At 34.6% G+C, this 12,504-nt stretch overlaps 1 protein-coding gene across 1 annotated transcript in view; it reads right to left on the bottom strand.

The window, feature by feature from the left end:
• Positions 1-12,504, bottom strand: part of LOC149780379 (uncharacterized) — a 29,109-nt gene continuing 16,605 nt past the window's right edge. The window contains exon 3 of the mRNA XM_089937286.1: positions 1-4,441. Within this exon, the coding sequence (XP_089793412.1) occupies positions 2,284-4,440 (2,157 nt within the window). The 5' untranslated portion in view covers position 4,441 and the 3' untranslated portion in view covers positions 1-2,283. The remainder of the gene's footprint in view (positions 4,442-12,504) is intronic.

The following is a 12,504-nucleotide window of genomic DNA, read 5'->3' as shown; positions in this document are numbered from 1 at the left end:
GGGGGCAAAACTTGACGAGCTTGTTAATTTTCGTATATAGGCCACATCAATTTTACAGCACATGCAAATCTGGGGGGGGGGATGCCCCCTGCCCTCCCCCATGACGTTCCTGGTTTCCAGTACCATAGAGAGCCTGCCGCATATCTGTCATCTGCACTCTTACAACCTTGTTCATTTGTAGAATAAGATCATTAGTTTTCCTTGGAGTCCATTTTACAGCAAGATTCTGTTTTTGGTTCATGGACTCGGTATTGTTTTTTGTCCACAGTTTGTCTTTCTTTTTGATGCAGTCGTCGGCAATTTTTTTCTACATATGGAAGAAAGTCTTCATGCTCAAATCTCAGTCTTTCTTTTAATTTCTCGTTTATATCATCAAAGTCAATGCTCTCATTTGCACAGGGCCAACTATCTCATTGCTAATTCTTGGTCTTTCGTTTTAAGTTTTGGTATTTGTCAGTCATCTGCTGCTTAAGATTGACTTTGATATGCTCAGTATTAAATTTCCTTTTGGCTTCATAAAAATATCATGTAAATTGCATTTATCATCGTTACAGCCTATCAATATTTAGATTTTCCTTACATCTAGGCCTAAGGCACCCTTAGGTGCGCAAAGAATCTGTAGCTTGAAGAGGTTTTTCCATCAAAACATAGCATTAACTTGCTCAAATGGATAGGTGGTTCCTTAGATTCTCTTACGATAACTTTGTGGCTCTTATAGACCATTACTGTCAAATAACATGGTCCAAGATAAACAGTTCTATCGATTTCGATCACTCCAACATTAGACTGGAGGAAGGATCTGAAATATGTTAACTGCTCTTCTATGTAGCAGAAAATGATTGGTTTGGGCAGGTCTCCGGCTGAATAATTTCTGCAACTGCTCGATACTTCCCAGAGAAATTACAGTTAATGGGTACATGATTGTGCTACTTCTAAATACTTCTAAGAGATATTATATATATTGATTTTTCAAAACAAATATATTACTTTGTAACATTTCCATCTAATAATTTATAATGACAGCGCTTGATAGCCTTTTGTTTAAAAAACCCAAAAACTTTGCAATCAATTAAATACGCCAGGTGATAATAAGAAAAGTATTTAAGGTGTCCCAATACTAGCAAAAATTGCTTTTATTTTGAATCCAACTTTGATAGGTCATACAGATTTATTTTTGAAAATAAGGATGTGACAATACTTACAGTGTCCCATGACTCAACGGCAATATGGTAGTTTTATCCTTTTCCAAATTGTATATGCCAGCAAACGTAGTTGCACTTACGAAATCTGATAATCCATCAACCATCATAATACTACATTATCAATGAGGAATTTAACTTCAAAGTCTTCGCGTGAGTATTATTTAGATATTGCTACTGATGAAAACCTGGGATATAAAAAAACCCACTCAAACAAATATAAAATCAATACTGATTTGAATTCTCTAGTATATGTAGCAATTTATATGGTTTCCGAAATGTGAAGTGCTTGATTCACTCATTGAGGGACTCTGTCGCGCCTCAACTTTCTTATGAAATTCAACAAGTTATAGATTATGATTTAAAAATTGCATGTGACATTAAATAAGCTCTGAAAGGTACTGAAATTCTTTTATCTGAAAAGAACTCAATTTGATGGAGATAAATATGTCTAATGATTTTCTCTTGTTTCTAAGATGAATATTCGAAGACTTTATATGTACATTTTTCATGCTTCTTTGTAGTAAAAGTAGCAAGTTATAATTTTGAAATACTGGAAATCCATTTATTTTCTAAACAATCGGTGAATCTTAGTCATATCATTTTGCTGAATTGAGGTAAATAAACTTAAGAAGTGAACATGTCAGTAAGAAGATATTTTTGGCAAACAGCTCGTTTCAAGATGAAGTTTGCTCTACTCGTCCACTATTTTGGTAAAGCCTTGAAAACAACTGAAATGGTTCAATGAATGGGTATATTCCTGTCTATCAAAATGTTTTCAACCGTAATAATCAAATCTTCAAAAGACTTCAAAATCACAATCACAGGACAGGGATCACATGTTTACAAAACCGGACACACTGTTGCATACAACGGATAGCTGTAGACTGAAGTACACTCTTGCTTTAATCATGTGATTGAACTAATGACTTGATAGATGTTTACTTTCCGGATGCATTCTCTCAGCCATGTAAGTGGTAGTTATGGGAGTAAGGTATAATCTTGGTAGCACAGTGTATCTTAATCAGATGTGTCAATAAAGGCACCATAAAGCATAGTAGTTCACTTCCTCCTGATAAAATCATCAAATATTTTCGAGCAAAGATATCTGTGGGTATATGTTTTTCTTTTCCTCATTTACAAGGTTTGATAGAATGGTACATAAATGCCACCAGGCGGCATTATAACTTTGCCTTATTTTCAGTGACATGACAAAGGACAAAAACGCTTCTTCCAAATGTCCTTCCTCCACCAGACAGCAGCCAAGGAGATTAAATGATGTTTCTTTGTGAGCTTGGAAGGGGTTATTTGAGATGAAATACCTCAGGTTCACAAGTGCTTGTTCCTTCTCCTTTATTTTCCTCAGCTTGGAGAACAGTTGGTACTGTAAGAAATAGACAAAAGCGCCACAATCTGCAATGGCCATATTCATCCAGCAGATGTCAGAGTTTGCTTTGATGCTTACAGGAGTGGCCAAGGTCCGAAAGAATTCCATCACCATTGCTTTTGGGACAATTGTCATCTCCAAGGTTGTGTACATGACACAGAATATGACATATTTCTGCAGTTTTTCGGTTGACAAATTTTCCATGGTAACTTTCTCTTTAAAGTTTTTACTAAATCTTAACATGCAGTCAGTTTCCCCACTGAGGTTGTAATCGTAACAGGAGCATATTCGCAAACAACAGGACCTTAATTCTTCCTCAATTTCCTCCAAAAGTAAACTGGCTTTTTCCGTTTCATTGATACACATGAAGGCGCCAACAAGTTTCAGCTTTTCAGCCATCACATCTGTTTTCTTGCAGTTCTCCATCAAACTGAACAATTCTTGTGTATATCCTGTCACACTGATCTTTAATGCTGTAGCAATGTTATGTAATTGTGCATTGCCTTCAATAAATGAAAGCAGAATTTTGGCAGCTCTGATGGCTATAGGCTGTGCTGACTGAATTACTGACCTAAGAATCAGCATGACCTTAGTGTGATCAGATTGGCATGCTTCAATTGAAAGAAGTATTGCTTTTCGAGTTATAGATGCACTTGACAAAATACCAATTTGGTTATCAACCCTTTCTTTGTTTCTTTTCTCTGCAGCTATTGGGTGTGAAAGGAACTTTCCTTTTTCTAGACAAAATCTGAATCTTACCCCAATGTCATCTAGGGTGATTTTTTGCAAGTAACAAAGAACAGTCATTTCTGTAATCGATCCAATAAAATTCCGCACTGCAGCAAGTACTGAACCAAAAAGTTTTCTGTCAAATAGGTTGTTTTCCGGTATGAAATAATCTGGACAATATCCTATGGAAAGCCATTCGTAAAGTGATTTCAGACACATCAATAGACATGCAATCAAACTTGCAGGCTTCCAGATTTGTGGATCAGTTCTCTCCACCATCCAGAGTATGCAGACTTTGCAGTGATATGTACTAAACATGTCTCCTACAATTGGTTTAATAAAGTATGTCTTGATCATTTTCAGCAGCACAAATACTTTCACCTGTGTGTCATTTAACATTCTGATAAGACCTCTTTCAATATGAGTGAATGACATTTTCCACTCAATATTTCTTGTCAAACTGTGGGGGTGACCTACTGGCAAAATGAAGCAGCCATGCTTCTTAATCTCTTGCAAACGGGTACACAGAGGCCAATTTAAATGTCTTTTCCTTGAAAGCCAGTTTTCAGCCATCAGTGGCCAATGTAAACATCTTTTGCAAGAAACAAAATCTGAACCAATAACCCGTGGACCCCAAGGTAGTGTTTCTGCTGGACCATTCACAACAGGATATTTTCGTTGTATGAAGTCTACACTGAGTTGCAGTACCCGATCTTGTACATCACGAATACAGAAAGGTATATCTGATCCACATATTGGCTCCGGCCTGTCATGATGAAGTTGTTGAATTTTGATATATCCTGGATGGGTGTCTTCTTCACTTATCATCAGCCCATTCTCTTGCTGCGGTATCCATTGAGAGAGGTCTGTGATGACTGGTTGACCTTGGCGACATATCAAGTAATCCAAGTCAGAGTGTAGATCGGGTGTGGTGGCGCCCTCTGAACGGCTGCCAACCAGATATGTCACTGTCGTAGAAATGTTTAGAATAGTTTGAAAGGTCTCTATGAAGCTGGCAGAGTCCAACATTTTCTGACGGTCATCGGCGGCTAGCCCAACATCGTCAAGGATCTTCGAAAGAAGAATGGATTCGGGTACGAAGTACGATGGCATGTTATCCACCATGCTAGAAGACAAATAAGATTCTGTTAAAGGAAAACTACCAGTTGTAGCATAGGTGAATTGCAAAACTGCATATAATGTATCATTTAAATTACCCGAGCATGAATTGTAGGCAAAAGTAACTGATCGAATTTTGTCTGACCTGTGCAGTATTTCCCATGCAATATCTTTATATATCTCACACAGCGTAATTCTGCAGAATGATATTATTTTCCCAGCAATTAAGCAAAACCTAAAGCAATTCACTTGATCAAAACTAGGCAACAGAATCAGAAAAACTGATCTCACTATGAAGGCGAACTATGCATGCTAGGCTAATATTAAACCATTGATGTTCAACTTAAAATTTACATTCAAATCATTTATCTAATAGTAAGTATTGTTCCTGTGGTGAATTTAAGACAGAAAAATAATTTCTTTTAGACAGTCCAAAATACTCTGATTTGAGAGATCACATTTTATACACTCTCTTTTGCACTCACAACTGAAATGTATTTTTGAGGGGTTAAAGCAAATTCCTCGTACTGCTTGTCCTAAACATCTCTCATAATAGTGACAATTCCAATTGTGACTTTTTGTTGTGTGACATTCTGTCCTACAACCTTGAGAATTAAATTTGCTCTAGTCGCCTATAGCACTGGTCATAGGCCAACGTATGCAAATCATATCCACAAACATTTTTAATTAAGAAAAAGAAGATACTTTCCCTTTAATATTTTTTTCTTCAACAATGTATAAACCTGCAAATGTAAAGATGACATTTTTACATGCAATATCAATCAAATTTTTATTCTGAGCATACTGAATGACCAATCACCAAATTTGTATGTAAAGGATTAGCATCTAAATTTGCCATTAATTTCGACACAATTTCTTTGTCATGGATTAGCATTTAAATTTTATCATTAATTCACACAAAATTTGTATGTAATGAATTAGCATCTAAATTTTATCATTAATTCACACAAAATTTGTATGTAATGAATTAGCATCTAAATTTTATCATTAATTCACACAAAATTTGTATGTAATGAATTAGCATTTAAATTTTATCATTCATTCACACAAAATTTGCAAGTACTTCATTATATTACATAAGGTTTGCCTTTCGTTTTTATTAGAAACAATTATATGTCTTTGAGACAATACAAGTTTTGAAACATCTGATCTTGCATTATTTTGTTATGACTTTTGAACATAAACAATCTTTTGCAACGGTACATACAATTTTGGGGACCATTATTTCTTATTTATATTATGAAAATCAGAAATTAATTTTTTTTTTTAAATTGATGTTACTCCTAATGTTTTGCAACTAGCATGCATTGCAACAATAAGTTGGAGTGGGGTGGATTTTCTACTAGTCATTCAGCATTTTTTTTATCAAAAATGACTAATAAACTGAAAAATAATTTTTAACATAAGAAACAACTATTTTGGTATATTGTGTTCAGAAAGATGAACATGATATTAAACACTTCCTACTACACTTATGCGCCTAATTGATTTTAAAACATGAAAGTAACTTTTTATTGAAAAGCTTTAGTGATATGCAACATCCATCCCCTTACAAAAAACAGCTTCATTTGTAAGTACTATTATTAGTATTGTACCATTTTAAAAAATAATTTGATCTTTATTTTTCAAAAATATCAGAACACAATACTACTATACTATAAAACAAAAAAAATTAACATTTAAATAGAATGTGCAGTACATTACTGAATAAGAAATATTACTGGAAAAACAAAATATATTTTACGCAAATCCAAAAGCATAAAAACACTATTTTTAGATGATTTGGTAAAAAAAAAACATTTCTCATACAAGTTGTTATCTATAAGAAACAAATACCTGGATTGTAGCTATTATAATGTCCTTGTAGATTCATTTGAAAAGCAATGGGACTGATGTAACAATTGTGATCTACCACATTATACTGTCCTTATAGATTCATTTGAAAAGCAATGGGACTGATGTAATAATTGTGATATACCACATTATACTGTCCTTGTAGATTCATATGAAAAGCAATGGGACTGATGTAATAATTGTGATATACCACATTCAATTTTTCCAGATCATCAGAATGATTTCTTTATTTTAAACTTCCTCTAATTGGCATGTTACGAAAACATTTTATGTAACATATTGCCATAAAATTAGAGTAACTGAAATATACATTACTTTTAAGTTCTATATTATTGTTGGCACCCTCAAATTTATCTAAATGTCAAAACATCCTGCCATAAGCACTGTGCTCAAGGTAAAAAGCAAAATTGAAATAAATGACAAATTTCCAAGTAATCCCCCCCAAAAAAAAGCACTGTGACAATGATCCAGATAACTAAAGTTGTAAACAAAAAACAACCTAGGATATTTGGCCAAGAACAGGATACAGGTCGGTAACTAATCAAGGTGACAAGTGAAAAGATGTCCATGAAATTTAAATCTAATGGACTTCTTGTATAAAAAGGCCATTTACATCCATTTCCAACTGCGCAACAATTGATGCACAATCAAAAACAGACAAAAGACAAACAAAAGAGATTTCAAAGAGAAAACTTGAAGTTAAATCATGCAATTAAGTCAAAGGTTTCATTTCTTTGATAAAACTACAAAATAATTGCCAGTCAATTTCATTTTGATAATAATACTACAATCTGTCAGAAATGTTCTCATCAATAACAACTTTTTTTTAAATAAGATCATTGATATTTAATAAATTTATTACAACGTTTGACTTAACCCTTAGTTTTGTTGATCAAACTGAAATCAAAGTAAATCATAAGGACATGAAATGAATATGAACATTGTCAGAGTGCTTCTGTCAGATTATTTTTTATAAAGTTAAATGAAATAACTACCATCTTCATTGGACAGCCAAGTACACATGAACATATTTCTTAAATAGGTACCAGTCCATATTAGAACAAAATATAAAAAATGAACATAGAAATGACACCCCTGTTGCATCCCTTTTCACTTAGGAAAAGTAAACTGACACAAATGAGACATATGCTGCTGGAAGATGGAATGAAAAAAATCAGTTCAAATAAATCGTTGAAAAGTATTATAGAATGCACAATGCTGTGTTAGATAAAACACAATCTTTCGACTTTGTAAGTATGGGTAAAGCACAAAAAGTAAACGATGAAAGCAGCAACCCCAAAAACGACAAAGTCACAGGAACAGAGACAAGTCAGAGAGAGGAACCAAAAGAACATAAAGTAACAACACAGCTACGAACAAACAAGAGAAAAAGGCCAACAGGCTTAGAGTGTGAAAAGTTCATTTGTTGAATTTCATTACACCAAAGTGACAATCTAATCAAATTTAGATCTTCACTGTCCTACGTGAAGATCTCAAAGCAACCGCTTAGGGGTCATGTTCAAGTGATCTTTCTATTAGCCAATGGAAATATAGCTTTCAGAAATTTGAAAGTAAATCAAATCGTTGGCATACAATGATGCTCTTAAGCCATACTCCACCGTCTCCCAAATGCGAAGGTATAGGACTTCATCTGATTGGCTGATAAAATTAGGGATTATGGTCATAACATAGCTCACCCGAATATGACCCATACGCGGCTGCTGTCAGATCTTCATGTGGGAAAGTGGTGATCTGATTTCAATCAGACTGAACAAAGGGAAATAAACTGTCATAAAATTCACTGAAAATATCCCCTTTTGCAGATATGAAATGGATCAAGCATAAAAGTAGTGAAGCATGAGCATATAAAATAGCAAATGAAAGTTTACCAGAAATTACAACTAACAAAAGTGTATGCAATTGAGAAACTGGTGAAACTGTAACACCTAAATAGGTCACTTCAGGTACTGAGTCAAAGCGTTCAGTTAGGCAGTATTCATTACAAAAGATACCCAGAGATCAGAAAACACAGAACTCTAACAGTGCACAATAGTTAGAAATAGAGCACAACATACAAAAGTATTACTGCCTCCAAGATACTGATAAAATCAAGCAAAATATCAACTATCGCTACAATGTTTGGTGTTGTCAAGAAAATCACTAGTGATGTGCGCAAAGAATAAAATCTGAGGTATGAAAACATTGAAATGACATGATTTCTCAGGAGGAAATGGATAGTGTCAAGCATTTCTACCTTGAAAATACATGTAGAGACTTCCCAATAAACACGTTTTACTCATACAAGATGGTGACAAACAAAATGAATTCATCCAAAACCATATCACAAAATGATTCATTTGTAAAGTCCAAAAGCTGAAAGTCAGATGTGACTACTGGACAACAAAAGTTGAACTCTTTGAGTCTTTCAGACCAAAATAAGTGTGCAAAATGAATCTCTCCAATATAACAGTGTGCTGTTGCACTTACTATGAAAATGTGAGATCAAACTTCAAACACTGAATAAAATTGTTAAAGACCAACCTTTCATATCAACCAGAAATAGTGCTGTGTGTCCAACATCGGATCCTATCATATGCATAAATGTAAACAGTGTCATCATCATGCTAGAGACAGATGGAGATAGAATCACCTTTAGAAATTGCCAGAAAAACTTGTCCTTCTTACTCATTAAGACACATTCATCAACTTCTTGGCAGATCGAGCAGTCAGTTATGTGCTTCGGGTCTGTGAATTTCATTGGATGCGGCAGCAAGACACCACATCCAATCAAACTAAAGTTGTTCATATTTGAACACTGTTGCTACATGATCGAGACTGAAGGACAGCATACCACTTGAATGGACTGATAAATAAACAATTTTCCACTGCTGGTCCATGTTTGTACAAATAACTTTCACTCCAGTAGACTTCCAATGGTTTCTCTCTGGTATGTAGTCATGCTTTTGATGTTAAACTTACAAAGATTCCTTTTGAAGTCAATTGCCTCCACCATTGTACAATGCACTGCAGTTACATGCTATTGGTTAGTTGGCATTACATACAAAGAGAGGCAACTCATGAAATCTAAAAGATGTTGCAAGGACAAACCACTAAATTATCTGCTCGAACCGCCAATGTGTAGATTTGGTTATCATATGGGAACCTTGGCTGGCGAACATGGAAAGTGAGATTACAAAGCACATTTATGTGTACTTTGTCCTTAGAACAAAACGATCATTAGTCATCTTTAATCTCCTTGTCTGGGTATGTGAGAAAGCTTGCCAGTAGCTCCTTGTGGGTCGGTGGTTTTTTCCCGGGCTCTTCCTCCACCATTAATACTGGCCGACATGCAATAGCCTATCGTGTGCTGAGAAATGGCATTAAACCCCACAACAACAACAATCTCCTTGTCTGTTATAGTGTTAACCTCTAACATCTAATACACATATAATATTATCTACAAAAGTTGACACAATACTTCAAAGGGCAGAAACACAAAGATGAATGGTTTGAAATGGTTTAAAAAGTTAACAAAGGGCTAACTTAGACTGGGAGAAGGGATCATATCCTATCTTTCATTTTGCGGGAGAGGGTACGACTTTGTCCTGAGGGAATTTTGTCCTATATCATATGCGTATGAACCCCGTAATGGCCTTGGTGGGATAATAAAAAAAAGGTTTATAAATACTGTAATACACAATCTGACCATTTTTAATGCCAGTGAACAGACCTATTTCTGGAACAACACTATGAAACGTTTTGGTGATGCTTCATTCAAATCCACAACAAACACTGTTAAACAGCAAGATCAAGGTGCTTTGACTGTATTGATGCTGTTAATCATGCCAATACAAAATATGTCAAAATAAGGATCTAGAAAATGCCATATTGTGAGAAGCACAGGTATTGTACATCAAATGGAAGTAATAGTACTTAGTTGCTACTGGGAGTAATGTAAAAAAAATGGCGGTGAACGCCAGAACATTATGTTAATCAACAGAACACTAACATACTAAAGGCTGTAGATTATACACAAGAATCTGAGGATCATTCAAAACATATTCCCAATGATGAAAAAATGGCCTAGCTCTAAATAACTCGGTTGCAATTAAATTTAAAACAAAAGCAATCTAAAGTTTGCTACTTGGCTAAATACTGTGAATTAGAAAATGATAAATATTCATGTTGAGTACCTGGAAGAAAGTGGTAGAAACTACCAGTATCCAGATGTGTCTGAGGAATCATGGCAGAAACATTCAGATATAATATGTAACCTGAACACTTACTAGTTCCAGAGTTAAATGTTCATTCAAAATCAGTCAAAATTAAAACAGCTATTGAACAATTTAAAATGTTTGTGACCAATTAAAACTGTCTTATTGCTATTTTTTCAGTCCAGTAAATAACTTCCAAATTGGTTCTTAAACATCAGTAACGCCATATCATTGAACGTTGTCTTTAAAACACAAGATCTTCAATACTGAACAAACTGGGGTGGAACAATACACCTGTGCCTTTTCTCAATACGATTCAAGAAAACACATCCTGCGATACGATACATTATCGATACACATATGAATTTGATGATCATTCCATTTTTAGATGGTCTGTCAGTGGTAGGTGGTGCACTTTTGCTTGTATTGATATACTCATTGTGTTTCCAGTATGCAGATTACAAACATGTTGCAACTATTTATATATCATTTTCATCAATGACAAGATAACAAAAATAGTTTCAAACAGACTACCTGCTGCATGTAATTGTCAGTGTTTTATTCAGCATTTTAGGTCATATAAGGCAGGCTCCATTTGATCAGATATAGGACTTGCTTCAGCCCTTTGTTTTGCACTGCATGAATGCTTTAAAAACACCATATTACCAATTTAATGTCTCACTTAAACTTGGAAGGCATAATGTTGTCTTCCAAACAAGAAATAATGCAGTTTCCTCATGCGAAGAAAATCTCATCTAGGACAAGTCTAAGTGTGGTAGTGGGAATGAATACCAACAAAATACGCATTGTACATCCAGAAGATGCAAACAAACTGCTGCGGCACCAGATACACATTTTTGTTTGTGAAGGAAGAAAAGTATTGACAACACTCACTACCATTCTATACAAAATATTAAACATTTACGCAAGGTAACCAACTAGTATAGTTTGAAATCAACTCCTCGCTAATTATGTGCTAATTCTATTTATCAGCATGTATAGTAGCTGATTAAAAATCTCTGCATAAAATGTGACCTTCAAAATTTGTTTTCCACATACACAATTTAATCAAATTGCTGCCAGAATTTTATCTAATGGGGGAGTTTTCCCCTTGTTACCAAAATTGAGGGGTGGGAATGCAGAAATATAGTTCAACATTTACCACACACTTCAATATCCATCTCTTTTTTTCCTGCTCCACTTGCAAGTGCGTAAATTCATAAAAATTTTGTTCAGATAATGCACTCTGTTGAAGTACATGTAGTTACAGTTCAATTAACGGCTACTTTTGCACAAAGTTCTCTGACGTTTTGTAAATACTAACTGTTTGTCACAAAGGGACAAAGCTACTTTAAGTTTCACTGGTGGTTACTATTTACGCAGGACCGAAACAACAAAAAAACAACAACCCACCAATGAGAATTTAATGTACATATTACACTAGGTGACACACTTGTGTAGCTTTCAAATTCAAACAAGAGAGACAAGATACCAGCACAGAAATTTCTCATAATAGTGGTCATTAAATGATGAGTAAAGCACTTCATTTACATGGGAAACACATTTGGAGTGTCTCCTTTATGTTGAAGATGCTGTAGGATAACATAATTAGCATGGACTTTGGGGGTGCAGATTACAGATGTCACTTTGTGTTAATTGCAGCAGGAATGTGTTTACATGTCTTTATTGTTTTTACTAGAACAATTGAGTTCCTGTTCCTGCAACAGATGTCTCATGAATTCTCATTTTAAAAAACAAGGCAAAACTAATAATTATTTGTGACTGCTGAAGACTAAATTAATTTGTACATGTATATTGTAAGTATTACTTTGTTTTGATTCTACTCCTCTTGTGTAAGTATGTGTATCAGTACAACAGAAGTATCGATGCATTGATACATCAGTGAATCATCTTACCCCTAGTTTTTATTAGATCAAACAAAAACACTATGATCAATTTAGCCAATAAATCACCCAAATTA

This window comes from Sinohyriopsis cumingii, chromosome 16 (assembly GCF_028554795.1).
Source record: "Sinohyriopsis cumingii isolate HCF-2022 chromosome 16, ASM2855479v2, whole genome shotgun sequence".
NCBI lineage: Eukaryota > Metazoa > Mollusca > Bivalvia > Unionida > Unionidae > Sinohyriopsis > Sinohyriopsis cumingii.
Note: the sequence above shows the minus strand (reverse complement) of the source record. Positions and strands in the feature narration are given on the sequence as shown.